The 23,909-nt window shown below is 41.2% G+C and overlaps 1 protein-coding gene and 1 long non-coding RNA gene across 35 annotated transcripts in view; one reads left to right on the top strand and one right to left on the bottom strand.

The window, feature by feature from the left end:
- The window catches only part of HEATR5A (HEAT repeat containing 5A), a 111,664-nt gene extending 107,131 nt beyond the window's left edge, over positions 1–4,533 (top strand). For all 34 annotated transcript variants that reach the window (XM_026007670.2, XM_072761335.1, XM_072761326.1 and 31 more), the window contains 2 exons: positions 2,569–2,782; positions 3,083–4,533. In XM_026007670.2, coding sequence (XP_025863455.1) covers positions 2,569–2,782; positions 3,083–3,390 — 522 coding nt within the window. In that variant the 3' untranslated portion in view covers positions 3,391–4,533. The remainder of the gene's footprint in view (positions 1–2,568; positions 2,783–3,082) is intronic.
- The window catches only part of LOC112926595 (uncharacterized), a 92,613-nt gene that overhangs the window by 32,426 nt on the left and 36,278 nt on the right, over positions 1–23,909 (bottom strand). Inside the window, exon 2 of the long non-coding RNA XR_012002126.1 lies at positions 3,063–3,160. This is a non-coding gene — a long non-coding RNA (uncharacterized lncRNA). The remainder of the gene's footprint in view (positions 1–3,062; positions 3,161–23,909) is intronic.

Raw genomic sequence — 23,909 nt, 5'->3', positions numbered from 1 at the left:
CAGACACAGAGAGAGAGGCAGAGACACAGACAGAGGGAGAAGCAGGCTCTGTGCAGGGAGCCCAACGTGGGACTTGATCCCCAGTCTCCAGGATCATGCCCCTGGGCAGAAAGCGGCACTAAACCGCCGGGCCACCGGGGCTGCCCTGCCCCCCAACTTTTGACCATAAATTTACCTTAAAAAAAGAAAGGTTATTTTGAACCTCTTCTGTGTCAGGTTTTAGCCAGGACAAATAGTAAATATTCCTGGCCATACTGACCAGCCAACCCCTTGAACTCAAGAGGCATCCTCAAAGAGGATGAAAAAGATGTTTTATTTCCCTTAATCTACTAGTTACTATAGACCGATCTGGGAGGTGGACTCTGGTAAGGATTGTCATCCTTAGCTGGCTTCTACCAGTTTCCCTGGGATGCCATGTGCAGTCCCGAGTGGGATTTACACAGAGTGTAGCTCCAGTATCTACCAGAATTTGGTGAGGTTTTCCATTAGTTTTAATTTTAGTTTCCCTTGTCTGTTTAAAGAATAATAGTAGTGTACCAGAAATTCCTCAGAACCTCTTCAGCTCTGGGAGGGACCAGAAGCCTTCCTTCCAAGATAGATATGGAGGCATTTGAATTGGGGTTGAAGGATTTACACAAAACCTTTGAGAACAGTCTTTTTTCCAATATCCCAGTTAATTAGAAATGAGACATCACAGGGCACCTGAGTGGCCCAACCAGTTAAGCATCTGCCTTCAGCTCAGGTCGTGATCTTAGGATCTGGGATCAAGCCCCACATTGGGCTCCCTGCTCAGCAGGGAGTCTGCTTCTCCCTCTCCCTCTGCCATTTCCTGTCCCCTCCTCCCCCCCACCGCTTGTGCTCTGGCTCTCTCTATATCTGTCAAATAAATAAAATCTTAAAAGAAATGAGACACCAGTTTCTGGGCCACATTTTGATGATGGGCCTAGAAGGCTGCAGTGCAGGAGGTGTTGTTTTTTTTTATTATTATTTATTTATTTATTTATTTATTTATTTATTTATTTATTTATTTATTTATTTTTTATGATAGTCACAGAGAGAGAGGGGGGGGGGGGCAGAGACACAGGCAGATGGAGAAGCAGGCCGAGAAGCAGGTTCCATGCACCAGGAGCCCGATGTGGGATTCGATCCCGGGTCTCCAGGATCGCACCCTGGGCCAAAGGCAGGTGCTAAACCGCTGCGCCACCCAGGGATCCCTGGAGGTGTTTTAGATACCTTTTGTGTCTAATTTTTTATTTGCTTTTTGCAAGAAACTTTCAGTGGAGCTATTTTGGAATCTTAAAGCCTTTTGGAAACTTCTGCATAACAATTAAAATAAGTATCCCATTCTCTTTGATTTGGAAACTCTTGCTTTTAAGTACACTTCTTAAATGACCTTGTCTAATTGGCACTTTCTCCATAATGGCTGTTGCCTTTAGTAAGATTTTGCCATTCTTAAAGGTCTTTATAGTAGAAAGACCATAATCTTTAGACATAAAATAAGCAGGTATGGCAAAAGGTGGGTTGTTCAACTTTTTGGAATTTAAGGATCCCATTTCTTTAAATCTTTGGGTCTCTCAGAGCCAAACTAATACCTAAGAGGGATGTGTTGCTTTGTGGGGATTGTATGGTGTTTTAAATTGTACTTTGTTGCACAGAAATTTTCTTGAGGTTGGTGGGTAACCTGTGTTATTCTAACCCATTCTGTGACCAGTTTGCCCTATACAGCAGTCTTATTTCGTGTGCACATCAAAATACCAGAAACGACCAAAGAGATGTTACTGCAGACTGGCCTGTAGAGGCCTTGTGTGCAACACCAGCATTTCTCAATGTGGAAGCGGGGTCTGGGGAAAAAACTGAACCAGCAGACCCCAACAAATGGGGACTGCAGACTGGGATTCCATACAAATGGAGAACTGCAGATGGAACCAGCAGTCCACATCTGTGTTTCTCCTTCCCCCACCACACCCCCCCACACCAAAGCCTTCAGAGGTTTCCTTTGGATCCCATCACTATCACCAAATCTGTCAAGGAACAGAATTCAACTGAGTAAATTTTAAAGATTTTATTGGCTTCATTCAGTGATTCACAAATTGGGCAGCAACCAACATACCAAATAGAAAAATTTATAGACAGAACGAGGGACGAGGAAGTTACTAGCAAAGAGTGGATTGTTTTAGCCAAAGCTGCATCCCTTAGGGGGCTAGCAGGGGTCTATCAGGCAGATTACCTCATAGTGCTGACCAGGTAATTCCAGATTGACTGGTTTAAGATTCCAGTCTTGGGAGAGGTTGAAACTGTAATTAAGTCAGGTATTGAATCTTGGTTTGGTAACATGGGCTTTGCCCAGGTGACTCCATTTTTGGGGGGCTGTTGTCCCTCTTAACACCTGTTAGTACTTGAACTTCCAAAATTAGAGATAAATTAAAATGCCTTTTTAAGAGACTTTTCTCAAGAAAAATGTTTCAGTTCACAATTTTTATTTCCTTTTTTTAAAATTTAGATTGCAATCTGCATGTTAATATAAATTTATGTTTACAGTTTATACTATTTTGTCTCTTTTCTGATTAGGTACAAATCAAGACCTATCAGCTACTACTTTCCATTTTTCAGTATCCAAATCCAGCTGTTTCTTACCCATACATATACTCTTTAGTATCCTCTATTGTGGAAAAGCTACAGGAAATAGACAAGAGAAAGCCTGAAGACACTGCTGAACTTCAGATCTTTCAAGAAGGCATAAAGGTCTTGCAAGCACTGGTGGCCATTGCCGAAGAACAACACCGTAAGTGTCAGCATTAAATTCATACTAAAATAAGAATCTGTCCCAGATCAGAAATTTAATGTTATTCTAAATGTAAAACATTCAGTTGGTCACTCAGCAGTATATTTCTGCATTCATTGAAAGGCAGGTGTTAATTCCAAGTATTGATATTATGTAGTATTAATTTGAGAGGAGAAATTAGAAGGATCCTTTTTCCCCTTCAGTAGGAAAAAATGTGTACAGATAAGTGAGTTTTCAACTTTATGTAATAAATATCTGCACCCTTTAACCCAGGACTTACATCATTTATTTACTTGCCAGGTTCTCAGCTGGTGGCCTGTCTTCTGCCCATCCTCATTTCCTTCCTTTTGGATGATAATGATCTGGGATCTGCAACTTCTGTAATGAAAAATTTACATGACTTCGCTTTGCAAAATCTCATGCAGATTGGGCCTCAGTATTCATCAGTTTTTAAAAATGTAATGGCTTCTTCTCCAGCCCTGAAAGCCCGCCTTGAGGCTGCTATCAAGGGCAATCAGGAAAGTGTAAAAATCAAGATACCAACATCTAAACATACTAAGAACCCTGGAAAGAATACAAGCATCCAATTAAAGACCAACTTCCTCTGATTATTTTTTTTAATTGTAAGCATCTTAAAATACTTGATCATTTCCTTTTCTTAGGGGACAAAGTGACATTTTAGACACAAGTGCACTTGAAGGTCTGGTTGATTGTCTTCAATAGCTGTGACTTTTTGAAGTAATATCAAACCTAACATTTTTTGTGAATTTTTTTTCAATTTAATAAAACCACAAAGCTCTTGCCAGGAATTTCAAGAAAGTGCTAAAGAATTGAACATACTAAACAATCCACTGCTTTAGAAATGAAATGGATTTCTTCTGACAGTCCATACACACATGGTATCCTAATACTTTAGTAAATATAGATTTGACTCTAGTATAAATTATCTGCATTTATATTGTATCCCAGTTGCTAAAATTCTGCCTTATTCAGTAATTATATTAAACGTTCTTGGATTTCTCAAACAACATAAATGATTGGAAAGGTATTTAGAAAATATCCACTATATAGTAGTACAAGTTAATTAATTATAGCCCTACAGTGTGACTTAAGATCTGGTGTCTATAAATATCATGGCTTTTTAACCACCTTTTGGTTTGATTTGTATTGGGTTCGCAAAATGGAAATTTTACTTATTTTAAATAGAATAGGGCATCTCCACTTCAATTTCTCAAATGGATTTTCTGTTATCTCTGTTCTTGACAATTTTATTTTCATTTATAACAGACATTCATATTAATAAGTTTAATATAGATTAGTATCTACACTTAGGTCAACTATAGGTTTATATAAAACAACAAATTTAGATCATTGACAGAATGCAAGTACTTTTTTTATCATGAAACATATTTTAATATAGGAAAAATCTAATGATAGAGTCATATTGGTTGAAAAAATATTTTTTAACTGTTGGTAATCACTGACTCTCCTTCTACTTCAGTGTTATATGTAGGAATCAAGCACTATGTCACATCATAGCATTTCCCTGTTAAAAATTAAAAACTGGAGTGATAGGGACATGGTCAGAATTGAGAAAACACTTTGAGTCAAGCCGGAACAATGTGATGTACTCTATTTTATTATGTTTGTATATAAATACTCTTGTAAATTGTTCAGAATGAAAACACTTGACAAAAACCTAACACTACAATCTTTTTAATTTACATAAATAAAGCTAATTTTCTTTATCATTCTTGTATTTGAGATTATTTTGCCCACAAAAGATGGCTGGTTAGTCTCACAGACTCCAGAAAATCAATTCCATGGAGCAAATAATATCTCTTTTCTGTAACTTGGCATTTTTCTCAGAGGAGCCTTTTCATTGGAGCATTCTTTGCAGTGTTTTGGATTCTCTGTCTTCCTAATTGTCTCTACTAATCTGAGTATACATTTCTTACTATTTCCTTCACCTGAATGCCCTTCTCTCTATTGTGTCTGGCTGACTCCCATTCCTTGTAGGCTTGGTTTAAATATCACTTCCCCTTGTTAATTCTCCTTAACACTTCTTACCCTTTTACACCAAGCACATTTAACTGCTTCCTCACCTGTGTCCCTGGAGTACTTTACATGTTCTTCTATGCATGGTACATCACATTTCATTTTATTATCTCCCTTTTAGACCACCTTCTCAAGGGAGGAATTTTTTCTTGTAACTGCCTTTGTGGCATCAACTAGATACCTCATTACTATTGAAACTAATACAGGATGGATGTGAGCTCAGAAATCTACTTTTTCAAGACAAATGCTAGACTGAGCTGTTCTTACGATACAACTTACTACTTTGATTTTTTAGTTCTTTTGTCCATTTGTTTCATTTAGTTCATCCTTAAACATTAGACTTCTTCTCATGATTTAGTGATACAGTTTCCTGAATTGTTTCAGTTAAAGGTGTTATATGAATGTCAGTAGTTATGAAAAAATATGTCCAATGTCACAGAATTAAGAACTTTGAGCTAGGCTCCATCCTATGGCCTTTTTTTTTTTTTTTTTTTAATGTATCACTTTGTTTAAAACAACACTGAATTAGTAAATGTATTCCTTTTTAAATATTTTATTTACTTGACAGAGATGGGGAGAATGAGCACAAGCAGGGGGAATGGCAGGAAGAGGGAGAAGTAGGCTCTGTGCTGAACAGGGAGCCCCATGTGGAGCTTGATCCCAGGACTCTAGGACCATGACCTGAGCCAAAGGCAGATGCTTAACCAACTGAGCCACCCAGGTGCCCCTAATAAATACATCCCTAATGATAAGGAAAGTAAGACTTAACAGCTGTGATTTGAACCTGTCTTTCAGATCCAGGGTCCATGCTAGAGACAAAACAAGTACTCTGGCAGTCCTGATTTCATCAAGGGGTAGCTCTTTTCTTTTTCCAGTGTTCACGTTCCCTCAGGAGCCTTGTTCCTTGTCTAAAATGTTTTCAGTTGTATTTCTCCAAATTGCCACCAGAAGCTTTCTGATCATTAGGAAAGAGTTTTTTGGTTCGTTTTTGTGTGTGTGTGTCCTCCACAGTTTGTATGAGAACAGACTATATGAATAGATACTGATATAAGTTTCGATTTGCTTATAGGTGAATAGTTTAATCTGAAAAGTACATCAAAAATTATATCTGTTTTTATTTTAAAGAGCTTCTAGTTATGATAACGCTGTTGCATTTTAAGCAGCTTGCTTAGTAACTTGGCTGAGGGACGCCTAGGTAGCCCAGCAGTTGAGCCGTCTGCCTTCGGCTCAGGGCGTGGTACTGGGGTCCTGGATCGAGTGCTGGGTACAGGCTCCCCCCGGGGAGCCTACTTCTCCCTCTGCCTGTGTCTCTGCCTTTCTCATGAATAAATGAACAAAATCTTAAAAAATAATAATAACTTGGCTGAAACATAGTATATCTGTCTTGAGCTTTTGTTTTTCTAAGGGAAAAAAGATGGAGCCAGATTTTCTAGTTGAGTCCCATTTTATTTAACCCATTGCTTAAAAGCTTATTATGGAAAGACCTAAAAAATAATACTGGATATAACAGATTTCTATTAATAGAGCATTGCAGCAAAATATTATTTCTATAAAACAGACTTTTACATCAAACTTAAAGGGAACATTAAGGTACTTAAATAAATACAGTAAGACCTGTAAAAGAGTACTTTAAAAAAATAAAGATACGGGCAGCCCGGGTGGCTCAGCGGTTTAGCACCGCCTTCGGCCCAGGGTGTGAGGGAGAGAGTTCCACATCGGGCTCCCTGCAGGGAGCCTGTTTCTCCCTCTGCCTTTCTCTCTCTCTCTCTCTCTCTCTCTCTCTCTCTCGGTCTCTCATGAATAAATAAATAAAATCTTTTTTAAAAAAAATAATAAATAAAAAATAAAGATTCAAGCATAATGTTATGGGAAGACCAGAGAAGACCAAGGCTTCCAAGATGGACTTAATGGAAGTCCGTATAATATACTAAGATACAGGCTTAGATAATAGTAGTACTTACTTGAGGGAATAAATACAAATCCTGTTCTTTGTAACAATAATTTTGAAGAGAATTCTATCTTTGCTATAGCTTAAGAAATCCCTTTTTGTCTTTTTATCATAACTTTAGGGCCAAGGTAATTACATATCTTGGATTTTCTCCAATTGAATATAATTTCCTCTGTACAAATAATTTCTTAACCCTTCTAATGCCTCAATTTATCAGGAGCATTTTACCTCCATGTTTGATAGAAATACAATTCTCCCAACTCCCTGCTGTCTGACAGTGATCCACCAATTAATTGTGTCTGTATTGACTTTGCTGTTTTCTGTTCTTTTCTGACAGTCTGTTTAACTGATGCCTGCCTGTGCTTTTAGCTTTGAGGGAAAGGGAAATTTTGTGTTGTTTTGATTATATCCAGTACAAATACAATACAATCCCAGGTTCTCTATATTCATAGGAGCTAGCCATTCTTCATATACATTCACATATTGACAATGATGGGGGAACACAGGGCTAGCAGAGGACACGGCACAAGCCTGGGGAAGCACGTTAACAAGTTCTTGCAACAGAGAGAGTGACATTCCTCTAGACTCAACTGCCTCGATGTTCATACTTTGCTAAGGGCTGAAGGTAATCTTAGCCTGACCCCCAGGAGCCTGTAAGTCTACTTTAACATATAAAAATTCCTTTAGAAATCTCCTTTATCTCTAAACCCCCAAGATACGTGTTGGCAATCATCCTCCAAGCACATGACCCACTGATACATATCTGAAAGGTCTCATGACTCAGGTTTTATTAGACGGTAACAAGTGACCTTTTCCCAACTATAGCCCCCTGAAGGTCCTGGAAGGATGGAAGCAAGGTCCTTGCTTCCAAAATTTCTTCGTATACTACTATCCTCAAACCCCTCCCAACTCCCCAGGTATAATAATCAGCCACCCCTCACAGGTCCAGGGCAGCAGCTCTTCCTGCTTCCTCCCTTACAGGGTCCTGTTCCTGTGCTTTAATAAAACCACTATTTTGCACCAAAGATGTCTCAAGAATTCCTTCTTGGTCGTCGGCTTCAGACCTCACCCCACCAAACCTCACCTATATTCCAAAACTTCATCAATGCATTACAAAAAACCTTACTTTTTTAAAAAGTCTATATTTTGGGGGGATCCCTGGGTGGCTCAGCAGTTTAGCGCCTGCCTTTGGCTCAGGGCGTGATCCTGGAGTCCCAGGATCGAGTCCCACATCAGGCTCCCTGCATGGAGCCTGCTTCTCCCTCTGCCTGTGTCTCTGCCTCTCTCTCACTGTGTCTCTCATGAATAAATAAATAAAATCTTTAAAAAATAATAATAAATAAAGAGGCCTATAAACCCCAGTATTTCTGTTGGTTACTTGTTTCTGATCTTAAGAAAGCTTTGAGGGACGCCTGGGTGGCTCAGCGGTTGAGCATCTGCCTTTGGTTCAGGGTGTGATCCCGGGATCTTGTCCCACATCAGGTTCCCTGAATGGTGCCTGCTTTACCCTCTGCCTATGTCTCTGCCTCTCTCTGTGTGTCTCTCATGAATAAATAAATAAAAGTTAAAAAAAAAAAAGCTCTGGGTATTTTTTTATTATTTTATTTTATTATTTTATATTTTATTTATATTTTATCTTATTATTTATTATTTTTTTATAATTTTTAGTTTTTATTTATTTATGATAGTCACAGAGAGAGAGAGAGGCAGAGAGAGAGAGGCAGAGAGAGAAGCAGGCTCCATGCACCAGGAGCCCGACGTGGGACTCGATCCCGGGTCTCCAGGATCCCGCCCTGGGCCAAATGCAGGCGCCAAACCGCTGCGCCACCCAGGGATCCCCTATTTTTTATTTTTTTAAAATTTTATTTTATTATTTTATTTTGAGGGAGGGGGGCTTGTATTTTATAGTTAAATGCTGGAGGAGGAGTGCTCATGACTCCCTGAATTGCCAGGGTGATTGGTCTTCCCATATCTTTCCTCCCTTGTATCAGGCAGTTACTAGAAACACATCTTCTAGGCCACTACTTAAACATAAAACTGTCTTAAAAGTAGATTTTCTAAGTTATGGAAATGGTTTTGTTTCTGCAGTCAACAGACCTATTGTAAGTCAGTATCGGATGAGAAGTGGCTAGACAATGCACTTTCTATTCTCTGGTCCATTGTGTTCTTCAGAGTACTCTGCCATTTGCTACATTTTTCATTGCAGATGCTTTTTCTTTTCACTAATAATGTGATCCTTCTGAATTATCAATGTATCAAAAATTTTGTAGAATTGTCTACAATTACAATATGAAGATGTTTCCTTAGTTGTTCTTATTAATGCTCTTAACATGTACTGAGACTTCCAGAAATCACCTTAGAACCTGTCTCTCAGCAAACATATGCCTAAACCATTTAGAACAGTTTGTAACTATTTTGAAAGGTTGGGAGTTTCTGTGCTCTTCCTTGAAAACCTACCTAGCATATCTCATAATGTTAGTTTCCTAATCATCTTCTATAATTATTTTTTCCTGTAATCATTTTAAAGTGCCTGTTTTTCAGGGTTTTCTTCGCTATGACACCTAGCAAACACAAGTTAAAAGGTAAGTTGGACTTTTTAATCAAAATTAAAAACTTTTATGCTTCAGAGAACACCATCAAGAAAGTGAAAAAAAAAAAAAAAAGTGAAAGATAGGGCAGCCCGGGTGGCTCAGCGGTTTAGCGCCGCCTTCAGCCCAGGGTGTGATCTTGAAGTCCTGGGATCGAGTCTCATGTCGGGCTCCCTGCATGTCTCTACCTCTCGCTCTCTCTGTGTCTCTCATGAATAAATAAATAAAATCTTTTTTTAAAAAAAGTGAAAGATAATCCACAGAATGGGAGGGAAAGTTTTGCAAATCCTATATAGAACAAATATATAGTACCCAGAATATATAAAGAACTCTTAGAACTCAACAATGAAAAGACTATTTAAAATTGGGCAGGGATCCCTGGGTGGCGCAGCGGTTCGGCGCCTGCCTTTGGCCCAGGGCGCGATCCTGGAGACCCGGGATCGAATCCCACATCGGGCTCCCGGTGCATGGAGCCTGCTTCTCCCTCTGCCTATGTCTCTGCCTCTCTCTCTCTCTCTGTGACTATCATAAATAATTAATAATAAAAAAAAAAATTAAAAAAAAATAAAATTGGGCAAAGAGGGATCCTTGGGTGGCGCAGCGGTTTAGTGCCTGCCTTTGGCCCAGGGCGCGATCCTGGAGTCCCAGGATCAAGTCCCACATCGGGCTCCCTGCATGGAGCCCGCTTCTCCCTCTGCCTGTGTTTCTGCCTCTCTCTCCCCCTATGTCTATCATGAATAAATAAATAAAACCTTAAAAAAAATAAAAATAAATAAAAAATAAATAAAATTGGGCAAAGGATTTGAATACACCTTTCTTCAAAGAAGATACACAAATAGCCAATATACACATGAAAAGATGCTCAACGTCTTCAGTTATGCAAAGCCACCATGAGATACCGCTTATATCCACTGGGATGGCTATGGTCAAAAAAAAAAAAAATAACAAGGGCACCTGAGTGGCTCAGTTGGGTAAGTGTCCAACTCAGGATCTCAGCTCAGGTCTTGATCTCAATGTCCTAAGTTCAAGCCCCAAATTGGACTCCAAACTGGGTGTGGAGCCTATTTTAAAAAAGACAATACACAGGTACTGTAGAGGATATGCAGAAATTTGAACCTTCATCCATTACTAGTAAGAATTAGTACAGCTGTTTCAGACAACGGTTTGGCCATTTTTCAAAAAGTTAAACATAATTATGACATGATCTAGCAATTCCATTTCTAGGGAAGAAAAAATTAAAAACAGTCACGCATGGGCACCTGGCTGGCTCAGTGTAGTTCTTAATCTGAGTCTTAAGTTCAATCCCTCATTATGGAGCCTACTTAGAAAAAAAAAAAAAAAGAAATTTGAAACAGTTACACAAAAATGTACATGAATATTTATAGCAGAATTATTGGTGATAGCCAAAAAGTGGGAACAACCCAAGTGTCCATCAACTGATAAATAAATGTATAAACAAAATGTATATGTATGTTATTGACCCATAAAAAGAATGAAGTGCTGATACATGTTACAATGTGGATAAATCTTATGATTCCATTTCTGTGAAATGTCCTTTTACATGAAATGCCTATGAATACACAAATTTGTACAGACAGAAAGTAGATAAGTGTTCCCAGGGGCTAGGGGAGGGTTCAGGTGGGGCAGTGCTAATGTGAATGAGGTTATCCTTTTGGAATGAAGAAAATGGTCTGGAATTAGTGATACTGCCTCCACAACCTAGTGAATATAATAAAAACCACAGAATAGTACACTTCAAAACGGTGTATTGTGTGGCACAGATTTGTTATGAGTTGAAACTGTGTCTACCAAAAAGATGCTGAAGTCCTAACCCCTAGTACTTCAGAATATGACCTTATTTGGAAATGGGGTCATTGCAGATGTAAATAGTTAAGATAGGGATGCCTGGGTGGCTCAGTGGTTGAGCGCCTGCCTTCGGCCCAGGGTGTGATCCTGGAGTCCCAGCCTGGAGCCTGCTCCTCTCTCTGCTTGTGTCTCTGCCTCTCTCTCTCTCTGTCTCTCGTCTTACATGAATAAATAAAATCTTTAAAAAAAATAGTTAAGATAGTTAATAATAGTCATATTGAGGTAGGGTGGCCCTTAAGCCATTTGAACTATTGTCCTTGTAAGAAGAAGAGAATGCCATGTGAAGACACTGAGGAAGATGGACGGACATGTGAAGATGGAGATGCGAGGTACAAGTTATAGAGGCCAAGGAATGCCTGGCCCTACCAGAAGCTGGAAGAAGCAAGGAAAGATCCTCCCCTCGAGGCTTTGGAGGAAGCATGATTCTGCCAACATCTTGATTTGGGGCTGTAGCCTTCAGAACTATGAGAGAATAAGTTTCTGTTGTTTCCCTTCTTATCTATAGTGTCACCTTCCAAGGTTTCAGTTACACAGGTCAACCATGGTCCAGAAACAGATGATCCTTCTGACCATAAGATCGACAGTAGCCTGACACTGTGTCACAACACCTTTGTCATTCACCTCACTTTGTTCCATCACATAAGGGTTTTATCATTTACGTCATCATAAGAAGATGGAGTTCAGTACAATTAGATATTTTGAGAGAGAAACCACATTCACATAACTTTTATTACAGTATATTGTTAGGACTGTTTTACTTTATTATTAGTTATTGTTAATCTCTTGCTGTGCCTGATTTATAAATTAACTTTATCATAAATATGTGTGTATAGGCAAAACAATAGTATCTGTAGGATTCAGTACTACCCAGTTTTAGGCATTCACTAGGATTCTTGGAACTTATCCCCCATAGATATGGGGGAACTACTGTAGTTCCCCCATAGATATGGGGGAACTACTGTAGTTATATTTTGTTACGGCAACCCAAGAAAACTCATAGAGATTTATTTCTCAAGTTTTAAAAATGGAGTCAGGTGTATGGAGCTAAAGTGTATTATGGCTAAGCAAAATAAGACACAAATACTGTATCATTTCATTCATATGTGGAATTTAAGAAACAAAACAGATGAACACAGGGCAAAGGGGAAAAAAAGAGAGAAGCAAAACCTAAGAGACTCATAACTAGAGATAAATAGGGTTGCTGGACAGGAGGTGGGCAGGGGATGGGCTAAGTGAGTGACAGGGATTAAGGAGTACACCCGCTGTTTGGGGCCCTGGGTGTTATATGTAAGTGATGAGTCACTAAATTCTACCCCTGAAATCAGTATTCCATACATGTTAACTAGAATTTAAGTTAAAATGTGAAGAATAAAAATTTAAATGGAGTCTTACAAAGAGATCAGGCACATAGTAGTTCCTCAGTATATTAAGTGAATTTGGTTTATTTTGATGGGATGAAAAGTTACTGGGAATAATACTTTGTGTAGATCAATTTTATTATAATAGCATAATTCCTTATTGCTTAAAAATCAACAGGCTATATCTATTTTTTTTAAGATTTTTTAAATTTATTTATTCATGATAGACATAGAGAGAGAGGTAGAGACACAGGCAGAGGGAGAAGCAGGCTCCTTGCCAGGAGCCCGACGCAGGACTCCATCCCAGGACTCCAGGATCGCACCCTGGGCCAAAGGCAGGCGCTAAACCGCTGAGCCACCCAGGGATCCTCTATATCTATTTTTTTTAGTTATCTTACTATTAGTGAGGTAACTAGTTATATTAATAACTATTAATAGTTATGTAATAGTGCTATTTCAATTCCCAAACACATCAGATTCTGTATTGCTTTTCTGCTTCTTGGCCATGGAGTACGGTGATATACCCAACTGTGTGATTTTAGGAAAGACATCTGAGTTTTCACTTTTCTCATCTACAAAATGTTCTTCCTCTTTCATATTTTGATAATGAGAATTAAATCAGAGTGCATGTGAACACACTTGCAACCCCCAAGTGTAAAGCATTATTTTTCCAATACCATGGACTGTAGCTATCTATCTAATTTAAGCCGTATGCCAAAGTCTTCATTAAAAGGCCATGTTTACACATCTGATTATAAGAATCATCCGAACACCATTATAAAATCCACATCTTAGGGCTCACCCTAGAACTACTACATCAGAATCTCCAGAGGATGGGCCTGAGACTTATTTTTAACTACAGCCCATGTGACTCACATAATCTCACAAACATGGGAGTTTCTTCACCGTCAAAACCTATTTATGTGCAGTATGCCTGGAAGCATCAGGAAAGCTTGCTGAAAAAAATAAGTGCCTACCCCAAAAACTAAATGCCAAAAAGTAACGAAGCACTAAAAACAAAAAAACTCATGGAGATATATCAAAGTATAAAATAAATGTCCATGTGTCTACACTGATATAAATGACTGGATAAATGATGGAAAACAGAAAATCTCCTATGTTGAAGAATTCCAAATAAGTTATGTAGATATTACACCCTCAAGGAGGTGCAACTTAACACCCCATCCTGTAGTGTAGGTTGCATATAATGATTTCCTTTCAAAGGAAAAGGGAGGAAAAAAACTTTTACACTAGAGAAACCTTAAAACACTACATTAGCCAGGTGATCAAGATTAATATCAGTAAGTTATGTTGATAGTGCATACCCTTGATATGATGTGATGAGAATGGCCCTTTATCTCTGTGGTCTTCTTCCCCAAAACTTCTAACACTAGTCGAACTATGAGAAAAACATCAGACAAGCTCAAATGGAGAGATGTTCTACAACACATCTAACCAGTACTCTCCTAAAATGTCAAGGTCATCAAAAACAAGTAAAGTCTGAAAAACTAACAACCAAGAAGGATCTAAGGAGACATGACTAAATGTAATGTGACATTCTGGATGGGATCTTGGAACAGAAAAAGGGTATTAGGTGAAACCTAAGGAAATTTTTAAAAAGTATGAACTTGGGGGATCCCTGGGTGGCTCAGCGGTTTACCACCTGCCTTTGACCTAGGGTGTGATCCTGGAGTCCTGGGATCCAGTCCCGCATCAGGCTCCCTGCAAGGAGCCTGCTTCTCCCTCTCCCTATGTCTCTACTGTTCTCTTGGGCTCTCATGAATAAATAAATACATCTTTAAAAAAATTGGGGATCCCTGGGTGGCTCAGCGGTTTGGTACCTTCCTTCGGCCCAGGGTGTGATCCTGGAGACCGGGGATTGAGTCCCACATCGGGCTCCCTGCATGGAGCCTGCTTCTCCCCCTGCCTGTGTCTCCACGCCCCCCCCCCCCCCCGTGTCTCATGAATAAATGAATAAAATCTTTAAAAAACAACAATAATAGTTGAAAATTGGATGTGTGGTATATGGCAACCCTGTCCTATCTTCACAGCTTTTCTGTAAATCTACTATTCTAAATTTATTTAAAAAGAAAAAATCTGATTCAGAATGTCTGGGTAAGGTCCAATAATTTGCATCTTTAGCACTTATTTCTCAGAGGTACCATCCTAACTAAAGTCAGCTCCTAGTCTGGCCTTCAGCCTAAACCAGAATAGCTGTGAGGCCACCTGACCACTGCCTGCTTGCTGTAAGTTTGCTAATACCATAAAAAGTATTTACAAAGTAGGTCAGCTCAAGTCTCTGTTCACCTGTGTTTTTACGTATCAGTCAGAAGGGCAGATAACTCTGTCCCTGGTCACCAGCAGGAAAAGGTGTGGTGGAATAGAAAAGTAGGTCCCTGGCTTCCATTTTGAGAGTAACACCCATCTTTAATGAGTGTCAAAACACCTGAGTCACTTCCATTTTGTTTATGTTGCTCTATGTACCACTTCCTTGGGCTCCATCCTGGGGGAAAGAAACTAAGTGCCAAGCTCTACCCCACAAAATGCGGAAGATGGCCACAATAAATAACATTGTTCCTGGACCTTTGTTTCTAGTAGTCATTTCTTTAGTCTTAATGCTCAACTCATCATATTCCTAATGCTTTCTCTCATTCCCTCACCCAGATAACAACAGTGCATCTTGCAGGTGAGAATATTATTGCAATGAATGAATTTAGGTAAGTGATCATAAAGCTCTAGGTATAACCGCTAATCATCCCTAGTATTTATGCTACTTTATTAAAAACTCAGTAAAAACAAAACAAAATAAAAACCTCAGGGGAGAAAACTGGCAAAAACAGGGCAAGTCTCAAATCCAAAATGATAAAGAACACTGCTGGGAGTTAGGTTCTTTTGAAGTCCTTAGAAAACATATAACCCTGAACATCAGGTGATAGTTTTTTCATTACATGGTCATTACCACGTGTGTGTGTGTGTGTGTGTGTGTGTACGTCTATGGCTACATTTCTTCCCTTATCAGAAGAATGATGCTGCTTTTTTTTCTACCATACTCTTTTTTTCTGAGGACAGAGAAAGAATACATCCTTTTCTTTGATGTTTACACCAAAAGTTATACTGTTGCTGATTAATAACTAACTACATGTTCTATATGTTGCAGTACTGCTCCGCCCACCTGCACACATGGGCCTCTTCTTTGCCTGATCCTTGTGTTTTCATAAGTACTTCTATTCCTCCCCTTTGTTCACTCTGTTCAGAGTCTAGAAATAGAGACCTGGTTTCACAATTGATTCAGGATGACTTTGAGTGAGATCACTGCTAATTAAGAATTATCATATCTGTGAAAAGCACTTCCCATGAACTCAGAAAACAACCACAACAGAAACATAAGCACCTACTGTATGCAATGCTCTGTATGAATATAAGGAAGTACCAATGAAGAAAGAGCATTGAATTCTAGCACCAGTGGATCCAGATTCTTTTTTTTTTTTTTTAAGATTTTATTTATTCATGAGAGACAGAGAGAGGCAGAGACACAGGCAGAGGGAGAAGCAGGCTCCCTGTGGGGACCCCAATGCAGGACCCCGGACCCCGGACCCTGGGGTCACAACCTGAGCCACAAGCAGATGCTCAACCACTGGGCCACCCAGGCGCCCCATGGCATTTGCAATTCTGCATATGAAGTGCAATACGTGCCCATAGAAGGGAAAGAGCTAATTGGTGGGAGGCCTTGGTGGGAAATTCAGGGAAGCAGGGGTTAAAGTTGGGTGGGGTACGGGGGTAGAAATTGAGACGGGTAAAGGATGTTGGAAAGACAGTTGGACTGGGAGTTGGGGGTACTCCCGGGAACGCCCCTCCAGAGGGACTCTGGCAAGAGGGACACCTGAAGTCAATTCAACCTCTACTGAGTGCCCACTGTGAGTGCACTAACGCGTTGACACTGCGGTACAGAAAAGAACAAGATCATCTCCGTTCTCAGGGTCCTGACAGAAAACAAGGAAAGAGGAAACAAACAAAAAAAATCAGGTGTCTGGGCGCCTGGGTGGCTCAGGTCATGATCTCAGGGTCCTCATCGGCTCCCTGCTCAGCCAGGAGTCTCCCTCTCCCTCTGCCTCCTCCCTGTCCCTGCCCGGGCTCGCTCTCTCTCTCCCCCTCAAATAAATAAGTACAATCTTTAAACAATCCGGAGTCACAAGGCACTGTGACAAACGCTGTGATGAAGAACGGTCATTTCGGAAGAGAGGGCGGGGCGCTGGGACAGGGCTGCGGGGACGGGCGGGGTCTTCGGTGTGGGTGAGCAACTAGAGCCCAGGGCCCTGGCACCGTGGTGGAGGGGAGGCAAGAACGGTGCTCGGTGGGCACTCGGCGGGCGCTCGGTGGGCACTCAGGTGGGCACTTGGCAGATGCTCAGGGGGGTACTCGGCGGGCACTCAGGTGGGCACTCTATGGGCACCCGGCAGGCGCTCAGGCGGACACACCCGTGGCCGCTCGTTGGGTGCTCAGGCAGGCACTCAGCGGGCACTCGGCAGGCACTTGGCGGGCACTCAGATGGGTACTCTGCGGGCACTCAGGTGGGCGATCGGTGGGCGCTCAGATGGGCACTCTGCGGGCACTCAGGTAAGCGCTTGGCGGGTGCTCAGCTGGTACTCGGTGGGCTCTCGGCGGGCACTCCGGTGGGCGCTCGGCTGGCTGGATCCAGATTCTAATTCAAGATCTGCCACTGATTAATTTTTGTTAGCTTGGGCAAGTCAGCCTCCTGGGCTGAGGGTTTTTCTCTGCAAAACAGTTTAGTGTGACCAACCATCCCAGTTTGCTTAGGAGTCCCAATTTTAGCATTGAAAGTTCTGTTATCCCTGGAAAGTTTTCAGTACCAGCCAGGTAAATGGACATGGTTAGTTACTCTCTTGGAGGGCTTTCTGAAATCCTTTCTAATTCTGATACTTCTGAGTCTAAGCCTCAGAAATGCTGTCTATCCTCTTTTGAGAGTGTGGACAGACAGGGTGGGTGGTGGCTATATGCAAAGAACTTGAAAGACTTCCTGCCTCCAGACCTATGACTCACAGGGGATGCAACAGGGCATCATTCCTAGTATCCCAAGGAAAAGAGATCAGCTGAAAATGGTATACTCAGGCAAAAGACATTCTTGGGTTTCCCAGTGGGAAAGAAATTCAAAAACAATTGACTAATGAGAGAATTTGTAGCAAATGTTGAGGCTGCCAGCATTCTTGCAAGTAAGCCAATGACCTTTTAAGCTACATCCATAACTGACCAGCTCCTTGGCCATCATCCCAAAGAAGGCTCCTTTCCCAGTTTAGAGTGTATGCGAAACTGGCTTGGCAGCAAGTCCTTTGGCATCCTCAGATACAGATTTATTCCAGCATAAGATCACATGCAATCAGCTTCTTTAGAAAGGCTTTTTAAAAATCAAAACAGAGCAAGTGACTGCCACTGCTGACGACAGTCCGTTATCTTATTTTCATGACTTTCAAAAAAAGGATCCTTGGATGACTTGAATCAAGAGGGAAGACAGCTGAACTAAGTCTTGAGTGGATGTGCCACAGTGCAAGGGACTACAGAGGCTGCCAGCTGGCCCTAAGCTGACTCTGAAAGAGATTCAGCTTGCTGCATTTATATCTAATTTAAAGCAAGCTTCATAATCACCTTGTTCATTTTCTGTATGCCTGATTTAATTTTGGCTTTTTGCTTGTGATCAACACGTATTTTGATCTCACCTCCTAGAAAAAATTTGGCCCAATTTCCTTCTCAGTTGTTCCTTCTTAAACAGCTGGATTCAAAACACAGCCACAACTGATTATTGAGTGGTGATAGAATGTTCATGAAGTCAAAAGAGCTAAATTAACAAACTATTTAAGGAACCAAGTGACAAAGAACTTCTCTAACTCAGCAGATTAAGATAGTAGTCATGTAAAATCTCTTTACCTACCCTTGACCAATCAAAAATCCAGTAAAGATCACGTTAAATTGGCTAAAATATACAGTAAAATCAGATTAAACTGGTTTAAGAAGTATGTGCCAAATGGCAATATTTCCCCTTCCTCCTCCCTTTCTGTCAGTTTTACTTTAGTAGAATCTGAGACTATTCACAAAGGAAACTTTTAGCCACAAGCATGTTAACATGAGTTAGTTATCTGGAGATTAATTATGACTCAAATGAAGATTCTTGTTTACACATAATCAAGACAGTGGTAAAGGGATCTAGTAGCATGAGTATCTACAAAGATATTTTTGGTGACACATGGTCAACATGACACGAGTGAGACTGGCCAAATAAGAAGGCTCTAGGCATGCAACGTTAAATTCTTTCAGTTGAAAAGTATTATATGCTACCTAATAGACTGTGGAGAACTGAAAAGACATGTGCTGGTTTGCTTTGTACGTCCTGGTAGGTGGCCAAAGTTCTCAAGATTGGCAAGACTGGGCCTCTAGCCCTGGCCACTGGCCTTTAAGTCCTCATCTGTGGAGCTGGAGGGGGATAGGCAGGCGGGAGAGAGGGAGCTTCTCATTTCTTTAGTCTTACCTGGGAAAGCATTTCTGGGGGAAAAAAAAAAAACCAGATGTCACCAAAGAGGTCGAATCGAAGCCTGACTCAGCCCCAAGCGTATTTCACAGCTATGAAATGCAGTCAGATCTGTGGTGCTATCCAGCCAGATGGCAGTGCTGTTCTTCTCAGGGAACATCCTCGGCCTCTCTCCCTCGGCGGCAGTGGCCTGTGTTGCATGGGCCAAGGTTAAGGCTCCAGGCCTTCACGCCAAGGGCGAGCAGATGCTTCAACAGGTGGAGGTGTCTCATCCAGGTGACACCAAGGTGGCAGGCCCTCCAAGATCCCAACGGGCTGCAAGGATACGGTCCACGTGTTCACTCTCCTGAGGCCGCCTCAGAAGGAGACAACGTCGGGCGCCGCGTGGCTCAGGAGTTGCGCTGCTCACTCCTGCCTCCGGCTCAGGGCGGGACCTGGGGGCGGGATCAAGCGCAGGCGTCCTATGGGCGTCGGGGCCGGCCCCTCCGTCGCGCATGCGTGCACGCGCGCACGCCTTCCTGTTCGCTCGCTCTGAGAGAGAAAAGAGCGCGAGAACCTCGGGAAATTCTGCGAGGGTACGGAGCCCGGGTCCCTAGACCTGGGGCCGCAGGACAGCGTGCCGCGTGCACACGGCTGGGCGCCCGCGAAGGGTACCTGAAGCCCAAGAAGCAGCTGTGGAAGGAGCGGCGGTGCCGCCGGTGGAAGTACCTGGTCAAGGCCCGAAACTAACTGGAAAAAAAAAAAAAAAGTCCGCGGGGCGCCCACTGTGTGCTGGGAGCATTCAGCTCGGAAGGTGCACCAACGCTTCCCCACCTTTAATTCCTGTAAGATGAGGAGGGTGGGGAGTGGAGAGTTCATGAGAAACCTTTGCTTTTGTCAGGATTTTGTTTTGGGGGTTTTAATAGTAAAGTTATGTATCTTAAACTGATCTCTGAAATTTGGTTATCAGAGGTTCAGTTTGAGGGGGAGCCTGGCCAGCTCAGCCAGTAAAGTGCACCACTCTTGATCTCGGCTTCCTGAGTTCAAATCCCACCTCCGGAGTAAAGCTTACTTAAAAAAAAAAAAAGGTTACTTGCAGGGCTTTTTAAAAATCTATTCATGAGAGACAGAGAGAGAAGCAGGCTCCGTGCAGGGAGCCTGATGCGGGACTCGATCCCAGGACTCGATGCGGGACTGCAGGATCACGCCCTGGGCCGAAGGCAGGCGCCAAACCACTAAGCCACCCAGGGATCCCTACGTGTAGGGGTTCTGTTTGCCACTTCCTTCTCCTCTGAAAGCTGGAGGTTTTGTTTACTTAATCCTAAAGTTAATTTGCACTCACTGCTTTGCTCCTACAAAAATGTAACGCAAATCTAAGGCACCATTCTGTAAGAAGGAGAAAAGGCTAGATTTGTGGCTACCTTAAGTTCTACCCAGAACGTAATATCACCTTGCATTCTGGGCAGAACTACCCTAATGTGCTGGTGAAAGGCTGACTGGCGATGGGATGGAGGTCTGTCATGCCCAGGAAAATGGCATTTGCCCCGAGTGTTCTCAGTGCAGATATTCTAGGCCACAGCAAGTGGCACTCATGATGCAACCAAAAAACCTTTAGAGCACCAGGCTCTGGCACCAGAGAATATAAAATGCAGTGGGGTGGATCTCCATGTTGCCTTCCAGATGGGGACACATTCTTCAATGTGTTCCCAAATTTTCCAGGGAAGGTTGGGAGTTTTGTGTCTTTTTTTCAGACCAGTGATTTACCCTGTTTGGTCTAAAACTCCTGCTGTAAAACCCTGTTTGCTCTGGCAGGCTAAAACATCTCTGGTTGCCTTTGGAAGTTGCAGCAATTCGATACAAAGGTGAAGCTTAGCAGTTAAGCAGAAGAAATTGTTTAGAAAATTCTACAGATTATTGTGTCCTTTCCATTTCTAGGGACAAGCATAAATGAAATAAGATTTTTAGAAGATATTGTTGCTCTTCTTTAGTACTATGACTAAAGAAAGGATTTTTCCTTCTCAAGTGCCACAGTCTTTCCAAGAAACTGAACTCTTTAAGTATTCCCTGAAAATAGCCCTATATGGAGAATGAGAAGACCGGGTCCTCCTCCTCCAGCAGTTCTTTCTGGTTCTAAGATGCAGACTGTCTGAATTTTTATTATAAAGAAGTAAGTTTAATAGTTTATCTTGGCTTTCCAGCCTCAGTCCCTGGTGATGTTGATGCCCACAAAGAACTGAATTGCCATTTATAAATTCCTTTTTCTTTTATTTTTTTTAACCAGTTGCCAAAACTCCTTTGTTTGTTTCAAAAGGCTTGCAGATATTGTAAAAGATAAGGACTTAGAGAACAAAAGTCCTTCTTGTGAAACTTATTTTCTTTTAAAAAAATTTTTTTTTGCATTTTAAATTGAAGTATAATTAACATACAGTGTGATAATAGTTTCAGGTATACAATTAGTGATTCAGCAATTCTATACATTTCTCAGGGCTCAAGAGAAATGTACTCTTGGATATCTGGCTGGCTCAGTCAGTGGAGCACGTGACTCTTGGAATTGTAAATTCAAGCCCTACACTGGGTGTAGAGATTACTTAAAACTAAAATCTTGGGGCACCTGGGTGGCTCAGTTGATTAAGTGTCCGACTCTTCATCTCAGCTCAGGTCTAGATCTCAAAGTTGTGAGTTCAAGCTCTGCACTGGACTCTAGACTAGGCATGAAGCCTACTTAAAAAATAAAAATAAAAAATCTTAAAGGGGTACCTGGCTGGCTCAGTTGGAAGAGCCTATGGCACTTGAGTCTGTTTTTTTTTTTGTTGTTGTTGTTGTTTTGCCTTTTTTTGTTTCTTAAATCTCATATGAGGGAAATTATATGTTGTTTCTTTCTCAGATGGACTTATTTCACTTAACATTATTGCTGCAAATGGCAATCTCTCTTTTTTTTTTAAGGATTTTACTTATTTATTCATAAGAGACACAGAAAGAGGAAGAGACATAGGCAGAGAGAGAAACAGGCTCCCCACAGGGAGCCCAATAGGGGACTCAATCCCAGGACACTGGGATCATGACCTGAACCAAAAGCAGATGCCCAACCACTGAGCCACCCCAATCTCATTCTTTTTTTATGGCTAATATTCCAGTGAGTGTGTGTGTACCACTTCTTTATCCATTCATCTATCAGCAACTTGGGTTACTTCCATATCCTGCTTATTGTAAATAATCCAGCAATAAGCATAGGGGTGCACTTACCATAAGGAATTAGTGTTTTTGTTTTCTTTGGGTAAATGCCCAGTAGTAGAATTACTGTATCATATAGCACTTCGATTTTTAATTTTTTGAGGAGCCTGCATACTGTTTTCCATACTGGCTGCACTAGTTTACATTTCCATCAACAGTACATGAGTGTTCTTTTGTTTCCATACCTCACCAACACCTGTTATTTCTTGTCTTTTTTATTTTGGCCATTCTGACAGGTGTAAGGCGCTGTTTCATCATGGTTCTGATTTGCATTTCTCTCACGGTAAGTGATGTTGAGCATCTTTTCATGTCTCTCTCGGCCATCTGTATGTTTTCTTCTTTGGAAAAATGTCTATTCATATCCTCTGCCTATTTTTTTAATTTTAGAGAGAGACACAGAGCACATGCTAGTGATCAGGGGGAAGGGCAGAGGCAGAGAGAGAGAGAGAGGGAAAGAATGAATCTCAAGGAAAGTCCCACACTGAGCGCAGAGCCAGACACATGAGCGTGTGTGTACTCTGACCCTGAGCTCAAGACCTGAGCCAAAATCAAGAGTCAGATGCTTAACCAACTGAGCTACCCAGGCACCCCTCCCCATTTTTAAATGGATTATTTGGTTTTTGGTGCTGAGTTGTGTAAGTTCTTTATATATGTTGGGTATTAACCCTGTACAGCATATCTCATATACAAATATCTTTTCCCATTCAGTAGGTTGCCTTTTTGTTTTGTTGATCATTTCCTTCACTGTAGAGAAGCTTTTTATTTTGTTGTAGTTCAGATAGTTTAATTTTGCTTTTGTTGTTACCCTTGCTTCAGGAGACCTACCTACAAAAATGTTCCCATGGTTGATGCCAAAGAAATTACTTCTATGTTTTCTTCTAAAGTTTTTATGGTTTCAGGTCTCACATTTGGGTCTTTAATCCATTTTGAGTTTATTTTTATATATAGTGTAAGAAAGTGGTCCAGTTTCATTCTTTTGCATGCAGCTGTCCAGTTTTCCCAACACCATTTGTTGAAGAAACTATCTTTTCCCCATTGCATATCTTTTCCCCAAACTATCTTTTTCCCCATTGCCTCCTTTGTCATAGATTAATTGACCATATAAGTGTATGTTTATTTCTGGGCTCTCTGTTCTGTTCCATTGATCTATGTGTCTGTTTTTATGCCAGCACCATACTGTTTTGATTTATAAACTCCTTTTTAAGGGAGTGATGGTGGCCAAAAGGATATCAGCATGCCAAAGTACACCACCCCATGCTGTCAGACAAAAACATGCCCAGCCTTCATGTCATGAGGGTCATGTAGTCTCTCAAGTCATGAGGTTACTGAAGGAACAGTTTGCCTACAGTCATTTTTACTGATACATTACCAACAAGAGTAGCCAGTATTTCCTTGATTACCCCCCTTGATTGCCCCCTGAGATCATGCCTACCACCTGGTGTCCAGCTCTTTTTATTTTTTCCCCAAAGATTTTATTTATTTATTTGAGAGAGAGAGAGAATGAGCATTGGGGATGCGGATCAGAGAGCAAAGCAGACTCCCCACTGAGCGGAGAGCCCAGTGC

Source organism: Vulpes vulpes, chromosome 6 (genome assembly GCF_048418805.1).
Source record: "Vulpes vulpes isolate BD-2025 chromosome 6, VulVul3, whole genome shotgun sequence".
Lineage (NCBI taxonomy): Eukaryota > Metazoa > Chordata > Mammalia > Carnivora > Canidae > Vulpes > Vulpes vulpes.
This window is presented reverse-complemented; position numbering and strand designations above follow the sequence as displayed.